This window comes from Zonotrichia leucophrys, chromosome 18 (genome assembly GCF_028769735.1).
Source record: "Zonotrichia leucophrys gambelii isolate GWCS_2022_RI chromosome 18, RI_Zleu_2.0, whole genome shotgun sequence".
Classification (NCBI taxonomy): Eukaryota; Metazoa; Chordata; class Aves; order Passeriformes; family Passerellidae; genus Zonotrichia; species Zonotrichia leucophrys.
In genome coordinates, this window is record NC_088187.1 from 2,396,806 (window position 1) to 2,418,199 (window position 21,394).

Genomic DNA, 21,394 nt, shown 5'->3' on the forward strand with positions numbered 1-21,394 from the left:
CAGTTTGAGTCTGAGGCTTTCCAGAAGCAGCACTGCACTGCAGGAGCTGTCACGAGAAAGGGCCAGCACAGAGCCAGGTAGGGAAAATGATTTATTCAACATGCAGCAGCACAAATGCATTGGAGATGTATGTACAGGTAGGACTGCTGGGGATGAAGCAGGAACCTCACCCTACAGACAAGGAACATTCATGGTTTAATTTCCAAAGCAGCAGGACTGTGTGTCCATGTCTGGGTGGCTGCTGCTGCTGAAAGCACCTGTGCTCTCCTGCCTTCCTCCAAGTCACAGTGAGATCCACATGCAGGGAAGCAGCGACCCTGCTCCTCAGGACACACCACCCAGGCTCTGTCCCCACGCCTACTGTGTCTAAAGTGCTGGCAAGAACGTGTCTGAGGCAGAAAGAATTCTCTCCTTGTCCATTATCTCCCAGTCCATCAATTTCAAACAACTTTCTTTAGTATCCAAACAACCCACCCCTCTCCCCTGGCTTCTGCACCAGGAGCTGACAAGGCTGAGATCTCCACAGGCTTCAGACCAGGACAAGCCTGAATTCCACCTTCAGGGGTTCCTGCAGCTGCCTGGTGCCTCTGATGAGGGCCTGAGGCTTGTGAATCCCATTTTTTCATTTATAGGGATTTTTACTCTGCAGCATAGTAAAGAAAATTCAACTATGAATAACTGCAAGCTGTGTTTGCAGCAATGGTTTTACAGCCACCATTCATTCCAGCATCATGTTCTGTGGAGTTTTCCTACACGAGGCAGGAGCCTCTGTACTGCTTTTCTCTGTGCTGCTCCCACTCCACGTTTGAGAAGAGCTGACAGCCCTGCTGGAAATGCAGAGCTGAGTGTCCAAGGACTGAGCAGGCACCTCTCTGTGTTCGTGTCAATGGGTGTTAAAAGCCCCCATTAATTTACAACAGTCTGTCAGGGCTCACCGAGGCACTGCTTGAGACTGGAAACTGAGAAAAAAGAAGGGGCTGCTGGAACCAAGTTGTGGTGATTTAAACCTTATTTCTAGGAGGTTGCAGCTAAGGGATCAGCTCTTCTGTTAGCACTGATGTCCAGCAAAACTCTTTTCCCCTTTGTGGGGACAATTGCACTTTGCCACTTAATACAGGGAACAAAGAAAATGGGGCATTAACCCAGCACATGCCCCATCACAGCCCAGAGGAGCCTCTTCCTTTCTCTGCCTGCTTGTTCTGTTTTAATACTCTATGGCTGGATTATTTACATCTTGTAGGTCATTGTACTCAGCTCAATAAAACACAGTATTTGACTATACCAGTAACACTGCCTGCATGAGGGGACACGAGAGGCATCTCTCCTTACCCCTGGATTCAGTCACTTGCCCTGACCAGTGATTGTAAGGACAGTTCTGTGCTCCAGGTGCTGTCCTCCTCCAATACTGACCAATACCCTCCAGCCCTCTTTCCTCCTCACTATCCATTTCCTCTTTTCCCCACGCTATGGAATGCAATGAAAGCAAAAAAATAACCAGTGTAACCATTTGCAGACAAAACTCAGCACCAGCTGCCCCAAATGGATGCCCCAGGGTGGCAGCCAGCAGCATAAAATAAATAGAACAAGTAAAGGTAGAGCAGTATGGCACACACGGAGCGAGGGGCTGCTTACACGGGCCCTTGGGAATGAAGCAGGAGAGGGGGAAGGGAGCTAAGTGCTGTTTCAGTGTAAAAAAGGAAGCATTCCCTCATGGAGCAGCATTATTGCTCAGCATGCTCACGGGCCCGTGTGGCACAGGGAGGTCACAGGCCCAGGGAGGGCCTGGCAGGGCTCTGCGCTGAGCTCGCGGCATCATCACCCCACAGCCTGGCGGCAGCTCTGGACAGCAGTGCAGGAAAAGCCACCTAAATCCCCTTCTGCTGACAGGTCTTCCCTCAAAATACAATAACTTCAAGTTTAATAGAGTGGAAGATAGAACCAGATTCACCCAGAGGTCAAAGTAAAAGCAGCCAGCAGCGCCTGTGGCTGGCTGCCTCTCAGTTCATGCTTGGCAGAAGTGTTCCAGGGCCCCTTCAAACGTGGGGCACAACATTCTGGACTAAAGCTACAAGCAGAGTGGTCAGGACATGTAAACAAAGCTGAACATCACCAGTGGATAGCATGTGTGTCCCTCCCCACGGCACATCCGTTCCAGTCCTGTGGGATCCTGCCCTGGTCCTGTCACAGTCTCTGGCAGTGTCCTAAGGTCATAGATTCCCCCACTGCTCCACCGGGGGAAACTGATCCACCTCACCCACTTCTGTGCTGGGCTGATCTCCCAGGGTGAACGTCAGTCTGTACCTCAGCCTCACCTTCTCCTGCAGGAAAGACAAAACCCAAAAGCAATGTGAGAACAGTCCCAGCTCAACAGCCCTGAACAAAACACTTCCCTGTTACAGCTCTACAGAGAGCACAAGGATTCTGTTGTACAGAGCAGGGGCAGGAGGGTTCAGGTTAAGTTCACTGAGTTCAGCTATTTACAAACCTGAGTTATTCACCTTACACTTTTCATACCAAAAAACTTTTACTGCTTAGCATGGAGCAGAAGGAGAAAAGCATGCACAGACATGGCCAGTTGCTCAGCTGCGCTCTCAAGACTGCTGCTGGAAAAGTTCCAAAAATTACATTCCTCACCATGTGGAGGAAGATAAAACAGTTCCTGCTCTGAAAAATGCCTTGCGATACAGTAAGCATGAGATGGAAGCAGCCCTTCAATCAAGCCACAAAATTTTTTTAAACAATCACTAAATCCCTCTGACATTCATCCTTTTATCTGAGATTTCAGCTGATACTTGAAGGGCACTTTCATTGTAATTCTCAAGTATAAACATTTAAATTTGTCAAACAATTAGAAAGTCCTTCAGCTTTGTGCTTGCAGAGCTGGCTGACTGAATGAGTGACTACAGCAAGGAAAAACATCTTCTCAGATGCTCCTAGCATCATCAGCAGAAAGGGAAGTGTCAACCCCATTGTGTCCCTGGTCACAGAGAATGATGGAACAGACAAGATCTGACATTTGCCTGCTGGTTCATCAAAAGTACTGCTACAGCACCAGTTAATTTAGCATTGATCTAATTATCAGCAAAGCCAGGCATGTTCAGTGCACAGGAGAGTCAAACTCCTGATGCAGCTTTGCTTCCCTTTAAAGCTGAGCCTGACATGGTCCTTGCCCTTTGCCTGGAAGAAGTACACTGCCCCTTCTCATGCCTCTCCCTGCCAAGACTGTTGGGAAGAGCCTCCTCTAGCCCTGAACTGAAGCACCAACATTCCATAGTAACCACTTCTGGAGGGCACATTAGAATCACAGATAATTCAGGTTGGAAAAGACCTCCAAGATCATCAAGTCCAAACTTTTAGGAACAAACAGCTGTAGCTGCTCAAATATTTGGTCCCACCCCTCCACAGAGTTCAGCTGATATCAAACTTGTCTGAAAAGAGCAGGATAAATCCCAGAGCCCCTCTCACCTTGGCAGGATTTGCCAGAAGCATGACCTGGGTGATGGCAGCTGGTGGCTGGATGGGATTGAACGGAGACAGCTCAGTGCCAGAGGGTGGCTGTAGCTTCACCTTCATGGACTGCAAATGAAATAGAGAGCAGAACCTCAGGGATGATCTCCTGCCCTGGGGACAATGAAGGATGCATGCACAGGCTGGGGGCACAACAGCCTGTATCCAAATGGAAGAGAATCAACCCACAAGTGAGAATGAGGGAACAAGAGCCAGCCCAGCCTGCAAAACAAAATAGGAACAAGCAGATCTTGACTTATCCTGCTCAGTGTTTTCTGCCTCTGACAAGAACCTTTGGGTTCTGGAAAGAGCACTGTGGAAGCCCAGGGCACTGGGAATATTTCTCTGTCTGCCCTGACCCCCAGGGGAGCACTGACTTTGATCCTCATTCATGCTGAAAGTTTCCAGGACTTCAAGATAAACTGGAATCCACAAAAGTGTGAAATAGATTATAGAGAGTAGTGTAGGTGGATCACTTGGTGAGAAATTGAGGTTTTGGGGTTTTTAGTGGGTTGTGGATGGAAGCAAGATGGAGGGCACAGGGTGTCATCCTGGGTTTCTTCTTCATGCTGCTTCTTCCTTCTTCTTCATGGGTTTGGGTGGCATTTTGTAATTGGGTGGAAAAGTCCCCATTGCAGCTCTTTGGGATCAGTTATTGGGTTAAAAGGGAAAATAATCTAGGTGTCAGTTCTTAATTGGATAATTTAGTCTTAAAAGACCTTGTACCAAGAGATTGTTGGCCATTTTGTGCCTTCTAATGAAAAGCTGCCAAACTCACAGTAGTGAGACTGTTTTACTGATGAGAAATAATAAACACCTGAGTCTGAACATGAATTACTGTCTCAAGTGCCTTCAATCCAGACCCAGAGAAACCAATAGCCGGTATCCCCACAAGCAGAGCCTGTGGGAAGGTCAGAGCAGGCTGTCCCAAGCCCAGGCCTCCCTGGCTGCAGTGTCCCTACCTTGGGCACGGCCGCCTGCAGCACGATGTTCCTGACGGGCAGCGGCGCCGTGTTCAGCATGGACACCACCACCACCAGCACGTCCGAGCGGCCGGGCGGGCACTCCCGGGCAAAGTGCAGCAGGATCCGAAACCCGTTCTTGTCGTAGGCTGTCACGGGCAGGGCACTGCCTGGCAGGGGGAGAAGGGACAGCATGCAGGTCTGTGCTGCAGCACAAGGGCTGAGGCAGATGTTGTTGCAGTGTGTTGTAATATCCTGTTTTAAACTTCCGTGTCCCTTCCCCAGGTGTGCCAATACCTCTCTTCCTCTTTCCCCCTCGCCCCCTTGCTGAGTGAGTTCTGTCAATCAGGCTTAACATTCCAGGAAGGTCTTTGTGTGGTTGGGCAAGTTCAAAGGATGCCCCTATGCCCAGAGGTCATTGGCCTGTCTGGGTGTCATCCTCCCCTGAGACCCTCCCCCTCCCACCTGGTTGGTGGCTCACCTGTCCCTTCCCTCCCCCTGTCCCGGAGCTTAAAAGGTCAATCAGACCACGTGCTCGGGATTCTGTTGGAGCTGTTACCACAATTCAGACCTCTGTGACCATGGAATAAAGCTCTGGATATCAACCCTCCGACAGAATCCGTCTCCTTCCTCCTCACCACAGCCTGAAGCCTTCCCTCCTGAGGTAAATGGAGTTCCTACCAAGCCTGGGCTTGCTCACTGCCCAGCTGCAACCTCCAGCAAGCTAAAGGTGTCTCTGGGGTGAAACACCACAGCTGCCGCCTTTGGCCCAGCAGCAAGGGTCAGACTGGCCCAGGCACCATCTACCTGGTAATATTGGGATTCATATTCCAGTAAGGCAGCACCAGGTGATCAGCATGTTCAGCTGGAGCTGCTCATCCCTTCTCTATTTCATGAAATTTGACAAGAAGCTTTGCCTTTAAAACTCTCCAGAGCAAAGTGAAAAACCTGAAATACTTACTGGGTTTAATGGATTCCAGGGGAACGTGGACATTGGCCAAAGAAATTTCAGGTGCTTTCATGGGACTGCCTTGCTGCTGGAATGATGTTGGCTGGAAGAGAGGGCTTCCTGATCCAGCAGGGCAGCTGCTTGGGAAGGGAGCTGGAGGGGCCCCAGAGGCAGTGGCTGCCAGCCCTGCAGGTGCTGCTAATGGGGCAGGGCTGACAGTGCTTGGCAAAGTCACCCCAGGGAACACTGAAGGTGTCACCATGCCTTGGGTGGCACTCCTGCAAGAGAGACAGAAAAGCCATGGTGAATGGAGCTGGAAGGGAAGCAGGAATTTCACCAATACCCAGAGGTAACAGCTTAACACAAGGACAAAGCAGCAGCCTGGAGTCAGGCTGCAGTCTGTGACTCTGCACAGCCTCACATGAGAACTACAAGGACAAGGGTGGTGGTCAGGTTGGGGTCACTTCTCTAAGCCAGGAAGGAAATGGGGCCTCTTGTACCTTAACAGCTAACTGTCCTTCACACCACACCTTTGGATCAGGCAACAGTACAGCTGTGTGCTCTGCCTGCCTTTCCCTCCCAGAGGAGGGAAACTCATATTAGTTTGTAAACTGAAACCTCTGAGAACAAAAATCCCAATCCCACATTTCTACCAAAGCAGAGAATTGAAAGTCACCCTCAGAATCTGGCACTGCAGTGAGCTTGGCTTCTAACTGCAGAGCCAAAGCAAAGTCAGGACTTTTGGTTACCCTTTGGCTTCTTCAAGGAGTTGTCCCAATGCATCCATCTTATGTGACATATTGCCCCCCACAGACGAGCTGAAGAACCCAGGAGCAGCTGGAATATTCTTAGGAGGCCCTGCAGGGGCAGCTGGCACAGCAGGAAATACAAACGGTGCTGAGTTTGGGGCTGGGATGCTGGGAGCAGGCTGGGAGGCTGGGAAGGCAGAAGGCAGCGTGGCTGATGTCCCACAGGTGCTCTGTGACGTGGGATGGAGAAGGGGGTTCCCTGCAGGGTTGCAAGCAACAGTCACCATCTTCGGATTAAAGAAATCCAGGTCCAACTGCTCATTCTGGAAGAGAGGACAGGCAGATGCTCTAACTCACTGCTGGTGCAGAGATGGCACTGCTCTCTTACAGAGAGACAGAGGTTTACCACAAAAACAGGTTCTGGGTGACAAGCAGCAAAGTCTGTGGCCTAAGTCAGGGCTACATCTGATCTGTAATTTAAGCACAGCAAGGACTAACATCATGGGGACAGATGGGACACTGAGAAAGCCAGGTTCAGGGATACCTACTCTGCTGAAACACAGCTATCCCACATTTTGGGGCTAAGCCAGACGGCCCCTTTGCCTGTGTGTGTGAGATCACATGCTTTTCCAAGGTGACAGTGTATCCTGAGACCTCCCACAACATCAGTCTCTCCCTCCCTCCCTCCCCTTCCCTGAGACTCCTCCTTTGTACCTCAAACATGCTCCACTGGTTGTTCTCTGAGGTCTCCTTCCCTGCTGCAGGGGCTGGGTCATTCAGGCCTGAAGGGAAAAACAACAGGAGGAGAAAATGAATTCAGTGTTAATTCCTTGGCTGCTGTTTCAGTACCACCAAAACTTGATTCAGCTCTTCCAGAGCCCAAGAACCTGATGAAACACTGAGATGGGACTGCAAGTCTGTGATGAGGAAGAGACTGACAGCACCAGCAGCTGACAGTCATGCCCTGCACTCTGCTCTTCTAACCCATCCTGATTAGCATTGCCTTCTGCTGTTCACACCGGGGCTCCACAGACAGGCATCCTGCAGGCTCCTATGCACAGCCCTTCTGAGGCACCTTCTCCTTAGCACCACCCCACAATCAGGGCTTCATCTGTCCCAAACTGCAGCCTGTACACACAGCACGACCCAGCAGCCCCAGAGATCAAACTTTAATTGCACTAAACAGTTATTTTCTTGCAGCCAGCTCTGGAAGATTTTAATACTGACTCACTGACCAGGGCTTATACTCAGAATGATGCAAGGGTGTTGCGGTGTGTTGCAATGTCCTGTTTTAAACTTCTGAGTCCCTTCCCAGGTGTGCCTATGCCTCTCTCCCTTCCCCCTCGCCCCCTTGCTGAGTGTGCCCTGTCAATCAGGCTTAAGATTCCAGCAAGGCGTCGTGTGGTTGGTCCCTCAGGCCTGGGGGACATTGGATAGGTGTCCCTAGTCCCTTGAGACCCTGCCCCTTCACCTGGTTGGTAGCTCACCTGTCCCCTCCCCTTCCCCTGTCCCGGAGCTTAAAAGGTTAATGAGACCATGCGGCCTCCATTCTGTTGGAGGAGTTGCGGGAGCATTCCCTGGAACCCAGGAACACGGAGAACACAAAAGTAGCCTTTCTTAGGATGGACTGAGCAGCCCTTTTGCAGGCCCCTCAGCAGCTTACCCAAGCACAGGAGCTCCTCATCCAGCAAGGACAGGGAGCTGCTCGTGCTGCCCTGCTGAGCAGGTGCTGTTTCTGCCTGGCTGCGCGGGGGCACGAAGGCCTGGGGAGGAGGAGGGAGGATGGGGATCTCAGCTGGGCCGGGGGCTGGGCTGGGGGCTGGGCTGGGGGCGGCTGCCAGGCTCCTGGGGGGCAGCGGAGGCGGCGGCGCGCTGCTGACGTCCAGTCCTGCCAGGTCGATCAGGGTGTTGAGATTGTTGGTGGAGTTACTCCCTGCAGCAGACAGGAGAAAAACACTACTAGGAAAAAAGGCAAAAGGCTCAGAGCAAACCCAGTGTGTGCAAGAAATTAGCAGAGAGATCCTCATCTGAGCATGGCTTATGGATCTCTGTAACAGAGAAAGGATATTTGCTGTCTGGACTATGTAAATCAACACAAATACTTAAAAGGATGAAATTCGTGATCTCTTCAAAAATCTTTTGAACTCAGATGAAGCTTTGGGAGATCCTACAGCATTATAATAAACAGAGGTTATCAGAGATCTGGAAAGCTGAAGGAAATTCATACCATCCCAATCTTCATATTTAGAACAGTCTTGTCCCTGTAAGATGCTGCCAGGCAGCAGCAAAAATGTTTGAGTTTCAAGTGGTAATTCTGTCACATTCATGTCCAGAGCTTTCAATGGTGAAGTTCAAGTGTGAAATGGGCAACTGGCCTGAATTCACAAATTGGAATTACTTGCAAAACCAGGAAAAGGCTCCCTGGTCCAGCTCCTACTCTTCAGCTCTTGTTTGATAAAATGTTTTTGATTAAATTATCTTCTTCTTACACATTACCATTAAGAAACAGGACAAATGTGGGGAGGAAAATGTATGAGAACTTCCAGCCACACAAAGTGCTCACATGGAGGTTTGCTACTGATGTCATCAAAGGTCTCAATAATATGGACTGAGCAATGGAGAATGCAAAGCTGCAGCACTGCTGCTCCTGTCCAGAATTGTTTATTCACTGCTCAGAAGCCTTCTTGCTCCCCTCTGATTCACAAACTGTTGGCCACAAAAACCATCAAAAGCTACTTTAACAAAACAGGAAACATTGAACACTTAGAATTGCAGGATTCAAAAATTAAACAATTGGCTTCCCAGGAACTCACCTTCCACTACAGACATCCCAGGGAGATCCACTTCACCATTCATCACTTGCCCTTCTATTATTTTTTTATAAGAATTTATCACACGTGATAAATTGTCACTGGCCTGCAGAATATCCCCTACAAGAGAGATAAAAATGACCTCCAAGGCTTTAGTCACTTTGTTCCCACTAATGCTGAGAGTGCTCAGTCTTCAGCTAAATAATCAGCAAGAAAACCCATGAATATTTTGCTATGAGCTCCATCACTCTGCCTGTGCCACATTTCTATAAGCAATACCCTGACCTTTTCTAGCTCCACACACATTGCAGTACCGAGAAAAAAATGAGCCCAAGGTTGTTCCCCACAGCAACTCCCTTCCCCTCCCAAAGCAGCAGCTGTCCCCCATCACTGCTCCCAAAGCAGCAGCTGTCCCCCATCACTGCTCCATCCCCCTGAACCAACTGTACTGTCCAGTCCCAGCCTGAACTAGGCTGAACTGAAATGAAAGCACAAAGACAGAAGGCCTGTCCTTTATTAAAGCAACAGGAACCCACAGTGAGGAAATGACTTTATAGCTGAAGCCTTACAAAGGCAAGGAGCACAAAAGCAATTAAAAATGAAAAGTGTGGTTTAGTTTACCCAAACTGCTGTCATTATCCTCTGTCTCACTGGCCAGCTTGAACAGTGTTCGTCTTTTGGTTTCACACCTTTCGTAGAGCTCCTGAAAGACAGATTAGGACAGAGGGTTTCACCAGCCAGGAGCTGTGGGATCTCAGCACCTCAGGACTGAGGTGTCACCGAGACCACCCTTGGGGGGCTCGGGAGTCCTGGAATGTTCCAGAAGTGTCTGGTGGCTGGACTTTGATCCTACACAGGAGACGACACCTGTATGAGGACAGGAGGGTTTCACCGGGGTGAATGGTGAAGGGATTGGTTAATTAGAGAGTGAAACACAGGGTTTAGGATTTCTGTACAGGGGGGTTTAGAGAAGTAAGATGGAGGAATTGGGGCGTGTCCTGTCCTTCTTCTTCTTCTTCTTCTCCTCCATCTTCTGTGGTGATGGTGGCACTTTGGGATTGGTCATTACTAAAAGTGCACCGGGCAATAAGGGTGAAAGGTATTGGGGAAAAATGATAAATATTGTACACGTAACTATGGGTATAAAGATAGGTGACTGCCCGGAGGGCGGACACAGTGTGCTCATGGCTGGCTGCTGAGCAGAGCTCTGTCGGGCCGAGAGAAAATCTTTTAGATAAACAATTAATAAACACCGAGACCGAGAAAAGAACTGAAGCCTCTTCTCGTCCTTTGAAACGCGGCTGCCCCAAGGCCACCCCGGGCCTTTCCAGGCCATCCAAACAGCCGAAAATCGGACAAGGAGCCACTGCCAGCAGCACCAGTCAGCACAGAGTGACCCCCAGAGCAGAGCAGGCTCAGTATGCTGGCTGTGCCAGTGTGGCTGCACAGCCAGGACGGCCTCTGTGCCCAGCTCACAATGCTCAGCAGCGTTACGTGAGCCTGGGCTAACACAACCTGCATTGCCACCACATTTCTCAGTCCTCCCTCACATCAGCACCTGTGGTCAAGTTCTAATCCAAAAGACATGTTCCTTCCTTGTACAGCAGTCCCTAAAAAGCAGAATCATGCTTCAGCAATTAGGCTTCAATTGTGCTGCAACCACTACTGAGTCTGCAGCCACACAGCAGAAAGGTGGCAGTAACAAAATGGTTCACAGAAACAAACACGTTTCTTACCACTCTTTAAAGACTTTGTTGTTAAAAATAAGTGTGTTTGATTTTTTTAATAAGATAATGTGCAATTCTTAAAGGCTCTGGGCCTACCAAGTCATCCCTGGTGATCGCTTTGATTTTCACTGATGTCCTCCTAAGCCTGAAACACAAGCTAAAACTTTTCCTCTGAAGGGGAGGGACTATTTTCTGCCCCATTTAGCCTTTAGTTTATTCATCCACAGTGCTGCAACAGACAGTTATGACCTGCAAGCTGTGTGCCCTTACAGGATCCAGAATTACAAACTGCAGGTTCTGCCAAGCTGCACCTCTGGAGAACAGCTGCACTTCACTTCAAGCACAGATGAAATGGAGCTACTCCCCACCCAGTCTTCTGGTGAAAGGCACTAAAATCATGGATATTTTCTTGCCTGCTGTTTGCAGCAACTGCTCCTGTTTCTCACCACTGCTCTCCATTTTACTGCAGTGTTTGTAATTCTCTGCAAAACTCAAGTCTGTACGAAAGGACTGACTCCAGGACTGCTGGGAAGAAGGAGCAGCTCAGACCCACCTTCATGAGCTCCTTGTCAGCCTCTGATGAGTCCTCTTTGCTGTAATGAACCAGCATCTCATTCAGCAGCTTCACGTTGTTGTTGACCTCCTCCAGCGTGTGCATGCGCTTTGTCACCTTCTGGATCCGAGCCTCGTCCTTCAGGGTGGAAAGCACAGACAGAAAGGATGAGTTTCCTTCTGAAAGCTCACAGCAACACAAACACAGATATTATCTGCCAATGTGTCAAGTAACTACTATTAAAGATTAAGCCAGAAAAAAGGAAACAAAACCCTTCTTCATTCATGCGAAGCTTTGTTTATTTTATTGTCTTTTCACCACCATTCTGAAATTACAGGCAACCCCGTATTTCCAAAAAGTCTCATTAGATAGACTTCAATGTATTATTACACCACTAAAAAAGTTCCAAGAAGTTTCTTTCTGACCTTTTCAGAAGATTTTTTTTTGTTGTTCACTTGATGCCACTTAACAAAAGAGAGGTGTTTGAGGCAAAACATTTACTAGGAACAACAAGCACACCCTGGTGGAAAATGTCCACCCATCTCTGACTGGAGATTTCAACTGAAGACGTAGGAGAATCTGCCCTGGGGACAAGAGGAGCTTGAATGAAGTATCTTGGTAACCTATACAACCACTACAGTCCAGAAGGTATCCTTCTATTTGCCAGAATCCCAGTGAGTCATTTCCTGGACTCCAGAGATTGGAATGACTGCCATGGGTGGATGCAGCACAGCTCTGCAAACAGGAAGGTGTTTCCATGAACTTGTTTGTGAGAAAAACCAGTCCAGTGACTCAGTCCTCAGCATCCAGGGGTGGTACCACCATGCTCCCACCAAACCTTGATATGAAATCCCACCTTGAGTGATGGGAATGTGGTTATTTACAAGAGACATTCAATTCCTGCCCCATCATCCACCAGAGACACCAACTGTAGACACAAACATCACATTTCTGTGACACAAACATCTCCTAGGTACAAGCTAGAGACCAAATCCTAAGCCCTCCACCATTTGAAGTCAAACTGCTTAAAACCTGGAAAGCAGACTGCTTACCTGGACCAATCCTACAGGAATTTCTTACCTCTTTTACCATGGATTTTATAAGTTTGTTGGCCTCTTGTAAATCATCTGGGTTTTTGCTTTTCAGCAGCTTGGCTAGGAGCTGAAAGACAAGAAAATTATAGTCAGGAAACAAATAAAGACCCTTGAGCAAAAGAAAAGGACTCCATATGAACAATTCAGGGGAAAAGGGATACAGCCCAGTGTTACAAAGCTCACATAGCTTCCATAGTTACAGGGACTTCAGCAGGAGTCATTTAGAGTTTATTATCTGAGTTGCTGCATTCCTGCTTTCACACAGGACATATTCTGTGACATCTCAGTGACTTCTGGCACTAGATAGTTATTTCTCCCATACATTATTTTTCCTCCTGTGTGTGAAACATTCTCTGCTCTCCAGTACTTCAGTAGGATGGCACTTTAACATAAGTAACCCCATAATGGTAACACAGACAAGGTCTTAACTGGAACTTTGGGTTAAGCAAATGGACAAAGCAGTGAACCCTGCAAAAGTACAGATCATCTCCCCAAAATAAAAGCCACATTATTATACTTTGCTTCCTTATTCTAAATGTGCACTGAGTAATCACTTTACATTAGTGATTTTGTCACAAGCCTTCACTGTACCTTGGATTTCTCCTCATCATCAAACACTGGGTTCTTGGGACGAGGCGGTGGGGAAGGAATCAGAGTTCTGTCTGCAGGAATCACAGGATCAAACATGACAATCCCTGAAAGCAGAAAGGGATCCTGTGGGTCAGCACACACACTCACAGCAGGCAGGGCACACAGGCACTCCCAACACACACCTGTCCAGTGAACAACACATCCACATCCCCAGGCTGACTTCACCTGGATGCTCTCCCAACCCCACAACATGAGATAAACTCTGCCTCTGAAGGGAAGGAACCATTTTCAGCCCCTTTAGTTTATCCATCCACAGTGCTGCAAGGGACAGTTATGACTTCCAGTATGTGTGTCCTAATAAGACAGGATGGTTTCCAGAGCTTTCATGGAATCTATTTTTCTTGTGAAGCTACTGAGTTTTTTCCATTGTGCCTACACAAAAAATGTGTGTCAGCTGAACTAAAGGAACAGCTGCAAAGCCATTTAGCTAAAAGAACACAAAAAGCTACTTGGAAGCCCTTATTTCACTTTAAATTAGACTTGTTCAAATAATCTAATAACTACTTCCATAAAAAAAAAAAAGAATTCAGAAAAGGCCCTTCAAACCAAAACAAAAGTCTTTGCAAGGTATTTCACTAATTTAGTTAACTGAGCCAACTCAACCCTGCCCAAGGCATTTACACATAATGAAAAGCTTTTCAGAGAATTTCTCCCTTGTTCTATCTCCCCTCAGAGCTTGTCTTGATCCCATTTAATTAAAAGCTGTATATTTTGTGACACTCTTGCTCAAAGCCCAGGCTGGAGAGAATGCATGAGCGAGCAGCTGCCTCCCTACCTTGTCTCTTGAGCATGTAGTAGGCATCCTTGATTTTGGATTCCTCTGGCAATGCCACAGTCCAGCTGTACAGCAATTCAATCACTTTGGACTTCACCTTCTCTGAGACTCGGTCCCCCAGGTACTAAGTGTGGGAAAAAAGATGCAAATTCTTCATGTTCTTAATTTCTTTCTAAAAATAAAGCTCTGTGGAAGCTCAGTGAAATACATTCAGAGGTGTATGATCCAAGTCTAAGGTACATCTCATTAGGAGGAAAAGGTGCTCCTCTAATAGATTTGAAATAACAGTGAAGAGAAGCTTTGTGATTACCTTCAGCAAAAGAAAAAGCAGCTGTTCTGCTGGCTCCAGGATTTTGCTATTTTAAAAATTACAGCAGTACAGAGAACCACCCCCTCCTCTGTCTTATGGGAGAGAATTTGGGAATGCATTGCTGCATCAATCATGCCATAGGGAAGATTTTCAGCACATTAAACTCATCATGAATGCTGAGGGACTTAGCCTGGCACTCTTTACACAGCAAGTCAGCACAATGAGGACTAGAACTCCATGGTGTGCTGTCAAACCTCTTGTGTTAACCTCTGCATCACATTTCTCTTCCACAATCACTGGAATTTCATTTCTTAAAACAACACAGCCCAAGTTTTAGAAGCCCTTTAGAGTTACCTGAAGGATTAGAACAGCCCAGAGACTGTATAGTGATAGCAATTCAGTACAGCTTCCTGAGAGATTTAGTAAGGCATAAAAATCCCCCAAACAACAAGAGCTTAGCTAACAAATGCTCTTGAATATAGACTAATAAGTGCAATGAGCCAAAGAGAACACTACAAATATTTTGGATGCTGTCTGTAGCTTACAGAGGTCAAACAAAAAGCAGCTACAGCTGTCACACTCAGGGACTAACCTTTGGAGACACAACTTTTATTAACTCATTTAAAAAGCGAAACTTCCCAACTTCATTATGAAATCTTCTCCCACAATTCTTCATGCAAGCTTCCAGCACCTGCATTCAAGGAACAGAAACAGGGGCTGAAAGCAAAGAGAAAAATCCTACAGTAACAGTGTGTGTTCTGCTTAGAGGGGAGGTAAGGGCCCCTGTCAGTGAGACAAGTACTCCTGCTCCATGCAGACATCCATCTCCCATCTTTAGGGATGGCACACCTGGTGTCCCACCCTCATCCAGGTGCATCTGGGTCTGTGTTATCTCAGCACTTGGCCTCAACAATAAACACCAATCTTGCCTGAAGATAAAGGAAAGCAGCTCAAACTAACCCAGAGCTGTTTCTGGACAGTTAAGGGATGAACTGTGCTCCCTTCCCTCCCACTCCCTCTCAGCCCAGCTGACCCCATGGACACACCCTGAGCCCTCCACCCCAGCCAGGTGAGGCAATGGGACACATGCCTGGATTCAGGGGTAAGGAATACCTACTGTCAAGGCTTGCACTGCCTCCCATTCCTGTGGTGACTGGATTTTATGAGCCAGGAGTCTCACAGCTATCTGAGGCCTAGAACAGAACAGGTAAACACCAGGGAGGACTTTAACATTTTCACAAATTCTGCTGTTTAAACAAAGTGTCTTGCAAGTAAAGATTTTAAACATATGAAGCTCTGCCAGCATTATCAGTGATAACCCCATTTTACAGACTGGCAATTGGAATAATTTTGGCCAGATGAGAACCCTGGAGGTGCTGAACCTGAAATTAGAAGCAGATTCAGAATTCCCAGTTTCCCAGTGCTCAGTCTGGATTAGCCATGCTGCCTTTCACAGGAGAGGCAGCATCTTCTCTCTGTTGTAGCCAGCTCCTCCTTGTGATATCAGTATATATAAAAAATTGTAAATGTTTGATAATGGAATTTCACACTTTAAACTGTGAACATTTATTTATTAAGTCTAGAGCAGTTTGGGACACCCACCCTTCAAGTTCTTTGTTGATCTGGTCACAGAATCCAATGATGTATTCCCAGTCTTCTTGCCTGTTGGATGGGTTGGTGGCTTTATCTTTGGCAAGGGAAAGAGAACATACTATCAATCAAGAGAAGAAACAGTGTAAAAGGTCACACATTTCCTAGAGAAAAGCATCTGACATCCACTGCCAGCTCTAACAAAGGAGAAAGAAGTTCACACATGGTATGTCTGTTCAGGGAAATGGGTGTGTCCAAGTTGAGACATCCAAACATCCATTATTTCCAAAGAAAACAGGTGGCCAAATCCCAAGTGTTTAGAGACAGGCTATTCTCATATCCTAAAATGAGAGCACAGAATAAAATATTTCAGCTCAGTTTCCTCTGCCTGAAATGCTGTCCCTTTCTATTTGGTTGTAACAATAAATTCTTTAAAGGTTAAACCCTCACACCTTCTACATATGAAATTATTTTTGTATTCCCTGGGAATTCTGCAGAAGGAAGAGCTGGAAGATCAGATGTTTAATATCAGTCACTTAGCATTAGCACTTGCCTTTGGAGTGCCAGCTGCTTTGATTGATGCCTGGGATTTGTGAACTGAAATTTATTATTATACATTGAGTTCTTCTTGCAGGTAATAAACACTGCAGCCTGCACCTGATCAGGAACTCAGATCCAACATGCAGAAGCTCAGGGAGCAACACTTCACTGACAGGGCTGTTTCAGGCTCCTGAAGGATCCTCCCTCGAGCAGCAGGACCTCACTGATTGCAGAGCAGTCAGGCCATCAGCACCTCTTTGCTTCTCAATGCATCTTCTCCAGGTATTTACTGAACCCTGATGCAGCAATGAATTTACAGCAGATCACATTCCTGCTTTAACCTAATTTTGCAGCCAAGATGACCAGACATAATGGTTTTTCTTTTTTGTAAGGGAAGAAATAATGTACTGTACCTGTCTCTATATATCTAAGAGCTGGCCTTTAAGAAACCTTCCTAAAATTTTTAATATAATGGAAAGAGGTTTAGGAAATTAAATATTGCTTAGTCAGGTAGTATAGAGCAGGGGATGAAGGGCAGAAAAAAACCCAGCACGCATTTCTGTACTTTCATCTCAGAGGGAAGCATAACAAAACAAACACATGCTGCATTACCAAGTGTCACTTTTTATCATCATTAAAACATATCCTTTTACCTTTCCAGAGACAGCTAAACAGCTGTCAGGCATCTACTCCAAACCCTCCCTTTCCCAGTGCACCTGAGCTCTCCTGCTGTGCCCATCCTGCACGGCTTGCTCAGGTTTTCCTCCTCACTGAATGGTATTTGTAAAGCAAGTGAATGTTTCCATGGATGGCATGGTAAAATATCCTACTGGTGAATGAATCTCTGTGCCCACTGCTGACCTCCATGGGACCCGAGATGAGCAGAAGACAGCAGTGAGGGAGGAATGACTGCAAGATAACATCCTGTAGAACTCACTAAGCTACCAGGCTGGTCTTAAGAGATTCAAGGCAAGCTCAGTTTAAAAGACAACTTCTGCACAGCCAAACACTGTTCCAAACACGTGGCACCTAAACCTTATCACCACATTTGCAACTGATGAACACCATCATGAAACCATGGACTTACAACAATCTAAAGCCTCTTCATGCAAGTCAAACACACTGTGGTGGTTTGGTGCTCCCAAGCACCTCTTGTGCTCAGCAGGCCCAGAACAAAAACCACTCAGTTCCTGGCTGGAATCAAGGGAATTTACTTAATAAATGCAGGAGGAGCACAAACAGATAAGGACACACAACCAACTGGACTTTGATGGATGCACATCCTGAAATTAGGAAAATGATGTGGTACAAACAGGAAAATGTAATCAAGTTTCCTATGTTCAAAGTGTTAATTTTAAAGCTGTTCCAAAAACGTTTTGCAATGACACTGGATTATTTCATGCTCTCAGACTCATCTAAGTTTTTTCTGCAAAAGCTCTCACACAAAGACAGTGAAGTCTCAGGAGGAGAGAGTGACTGCCAAAGGGAAGCGCTGTTCCACATGAAGAGTTTTCCTATTTCTAACATCCATAAAACCTCCATATGAAACCTTGGTTCATAAAAGTTAATGAGCTTGATCACAAGTCCTGCCCTGGCTCTGGAGATTGATGTGTTTGCATGACACAACACACCAGGGTGTAGGGATAGCTGTCCCCAGTCCCAGCACAGAGGAATCCCCTCACTTCACCTGCAGCAAGCTGTGTCACATCTATCGAGTTGTGACTTACAATCCTCTCTTTTTATGCAGAATGCTCAAAATGTGGGCAAGGAGCTTGTGTGTGCTGCCTTATAAATATGCTTCAACCCTTATGTGAAAGGGTTCAGTCCAGGATGAAGAGTTGGTGCTCTGGAACATCAAGTCTTTGGCTTTTCTGTTGAAACTGCAACCAAGGCCCATTTGGTACCAGTTATTTGCTTCCATAGACACTTGTCCACCTGGTCCCCTCCTGAAAATCCCATTTCACACCTGGAATTACATGAATCTAAGCTAGCAATCTGGGGACTGAAGCCTTGGCACTGCCCCGGTCCTGCCACCACTTCTACCTCAGTTTTCAGCTTTTGTTTAAAATGTGCTCAGGACAAACAAAGCTGCTTCACACCCACCCTGAGTACCAGAGCCTCTCAGCCCCCAGGTGCTCTGCCAGACTGAATGCTAATGAGACAACATTCAGATTAATAATTAGATATGAAACAAAGGTGTTTGTTTTCCCTAGAGAGAAACCATACTGGAAGGCAGGGGACCACAGAGCAGCTGGAATGAAGAGAACCAGAGACCATTTACTGGCTGGTAACGAATGCTCCTGACCTCTGGGCTCATTTCTCTACTGAAATGAGCCAAAAGCCACCCAACAAAGAGTTTCCCCAGGTCAGGCTTAGCCTGTGATTCCCAGCCCAGGCATGTCCAGTTTAACAATCAGACTCTGCAGTCCTGGGCAGAAAAGAACACTGAGCCAGACAAACAAAGGAAAAAAGAAATTGAGACAGTTATAATATTTTATCCATTTGCATCTCATCTGTTCCACAGTGGAACACTGCCTTAGCCTGACATGAGCAGGGTACAAGAAGCTTCTTTTTGGATGCAGCAGAAAAAGCAGCATTGGAGTCAAAGGCTCCAGTTGTGTTTGTACAGCTGGCATTATCTCCTAACCTTCTTGTGTTTCAGCTCAGAGCAGAGGCAGAGCCTGCCTGCCAGGAGGGGACAGGAAGGATCACCTTCTCTCCCCCCAGCTGCCTGGAATGAGGCAGGACATGCAGAGGATGCCAGATCATCCCAGGCTGAGGCGCAGATCTTGCTGCAGCAGCAGGACACGAGGATGCTGTTACTTCATGGCTCTGTGACTCCACCTGATGCCAGAGGCAGGGCAGCAGGAAGCTGCACACCCCCACAGGAAAAAAAAAAATGGAACATTTTCAGTCAGAAATTCTCCATCTCCCCGTGGCTGGGAAGTTGGCTGTGCTGCTGAGCCGTTCCCTTAGGGGGGTAAGGCATGGCACATCCTCAAGGCTGGCATCAGCCGTGGCTTTGCCAGGATCACAGAAACCCCTCGGGCATGGCACATCCTCAAGGCTGGCATCAGCCACAGCTTTGCCATGAGCACAGAAACCCCTTGGCCATGGCACATCCTCAAGGCGGGCATCAGCCACAGCTTTGCCAGGATCACAGAACCCCTCGGGCATGGCACATCCTCAAGGCTGGCATCAGCCGTGGCTTTGCCATGAGCACAGAACCCCTCGGGCATGGCACATCCTCAAGGCTGGCATCAGCCGTGGCTTTGCCATGAGCACAGAAACCCCTCGGGCATGGCACATCCTCAAGGCTGGCATCAGCCGTGGCTTTGCCAGGATCACAGAACCCCTCGGGAGGGCAGGGCAGAGGCGGGAGCTGCAGCCGCCCTGCCCGCCCGGCCCCACGGCTCCGCTCCCTGCGATGGGAGGGGCGATCCAGCCCCAGCACAGCGATCCCTGTAGCAGTGACCTGGCAGAAAAGCATCCTCCTAAATCTGACGGCAGCACTCAAGGCTTGAAAAATGTGTGCCCCGCTGCAATCAGGCTCGCTGCAATGCTTCTCACAGTGAGTAAGGCCTTTGTAACTCTTCCCTGTAGCCCCTTGGCCAAGGACACATCGCCTCTCCCTTAACTTCCTCAATTAAAAAATATCCCCAGAAAACAAGCAGTCAGGAAGCATTCCAGGCTATACAACCCAAAATATCCTTCCTACTAGAGACATTTTCACACACAAACTGAACTGGGTGAGTCAGCTCTCCTCAGAGAAATATTGCAAGGAAGGGATGTGGGTGTTCCTTCTTGTGTCTCACTGGCTACAACAAAAGATATTGACAATTTGTGGGAGTTCAGAGGAGGAGCAAAATCCGTAAGGGGACAGAAGGGATTGAGCTAAATTGAGAATGGATGAAAACATCTTTCAGCCAGTAACTCGGATAACAGACCATGACAGCATGTACATGTTTGAATTTTATATAAAAATACCAAGAAAGGAGTAATCTTGTTTATGGAAGGATAGCTCCAAGGGTAACAGGTTTTGCAGTCTGAGGTATTTGGGGTAATGACCATCTGCTGTTTGCCCAGTACCTGACTACTTGGAACTTCACTTGCTGCCATAATCAAACAAATAACTATTAAAAAAAGGAGAAGAAAATCTAGGCAACAGGCTATGATGTGCAGAATGGCCTCCCAGGGACAGCAGCAGGAGCTCCTGTGTGTAGAATATATAAAAAACAATTACAGTTATGACTGATTTGTTCAGGAATCACATCCCTGTGTTCTGTACAGGCAGAGCCCAAATGCCATGGGACAGACACACAGGCAGGGGACGCTCAGCAGGGGCTGGGCACCAACACCAACGGGGGTTCGTCCCCTCCAACCTTTAAGGCACCTTAGCCTGACAAAGGGGTTTGATACATTCCAGCCTGTACGGAATGGATGTCCACAACTACCCTGAAACTGCAGCCAGGCATAAAGCAGGATTTGTCTGCTTGAACATCACAGTTGTGTAACACATGAATAAATTAATTCATCTGGGAACCCCCACAATTCTGAACCTCACGAACAGCACTCAGGCTGTACACTCGACGGGCCACAACCCAGGCAAGGGAAGAGACGGGAGGGACAGACGCGGACCAGGACTCTTTCCGGACAAGAAAAAGCAGCAGCCTGGCAGGGGCCGAGCCGCAGACCTGCCCGGTGCCCCGGCTCCCGCGGGGAGCTGCCACCGGCCCCGGCCGCGCCCCGCACCGGGCGGACCGCCGGGAGGGGAGGCCCCGGCTCTTCCCCCGGGACGCCGCATCCCCGGGTGCCGAGACCCCGTGCCCGGTGTGCCGAAACTCCCCCGTGCCCGGGGGGCTGTGCCAGCCCGTCCCCAGGGCGCTGTCACCCCCCGGCCTCCCCGGGACGGCCCCGGCGCTCCCGCCCGGCTGAGGGGGGTGGCGGGGTCGGGCGAGCGGAGGCTGCAGGGAGGCGCTGGGAAGGGGCTGAGGGGCCGGGGGGCAGCGGTGCCGGGGTCGGAGGGGGCCGGGCAGTGCCCGCACGCCCGCGGTACTCACTCAGCCACGACTCCAGGCTCTCCCCCTCAGCCTCCGCCATGTTGCCGGAGCGACCCGGGGCCCCGCCCCGCCCGCGCGAGAGCCGCGCGAGGGGGGCGGAGCCAGCGGTGACTCCGC

At 48.3% G+C, this 21,394-nt stretch overlaps 1 protein-coding gene and 1 long non-coding RNA gene across 2 annotated transcripts; one reads left to right on the top strand and one right to left on the bottom strand.

Moving 5' to 3' along the window:
• Window positions 1-72: 72 nt before the first annotated feature.
• Window positions 73-21,388, bottom strand: GGA3 (golgi associated, gamma adaptin ear containing, ARF binding protein 3). Its single transcript, XM_064728345.1, has 17 exons — window positions 21,278-21,388; window positions 15,690-15,774; window positions 15,205-15,280; window positions 14,680-14,778; window positions 13,778-13,901; window positions 12,943-13,046; window positions 12,338-12,418; window positions 11,258-11,395; window positions 9,599-9,680; window positions 8,981-9,097; window positions 7,831-8,100; window positions 6,882-6,949; window positions 6,168-6,490; window positions 5,431-5,696; window positions 4,470-4,639; window positions 3,466-3,576; window positions 73-2,318 (listed from the first exon to the last, which is right to left on the bottom strand). The coding sequence occupies exons 1-17, from the start codon at window positions 21,315-21,317 to the stop codon at window positions 2,208-2,210; spliced, it is 2,265 nt and encodes a 754-aa protein (XP_064584415.1). The 5' UTR covers window positions 21,318-21,388; the 3' UTR covers window positions 73-2,207.
• Window positions 15,052-19,083, top strand: LOC135455270 (uncharacterized). The gene is made up of 3 exons (XR_010442298.1): window positions 15,052-15,156; window positions 16,312-16,499; window positions 16,879-19,083. It is a non-coding gene; the product is annotated as an uncharacterized LOC135455270 (long non-coding RNA).
• Window positions 21,389-21,394: the final 6 nt, after the last annotated feature.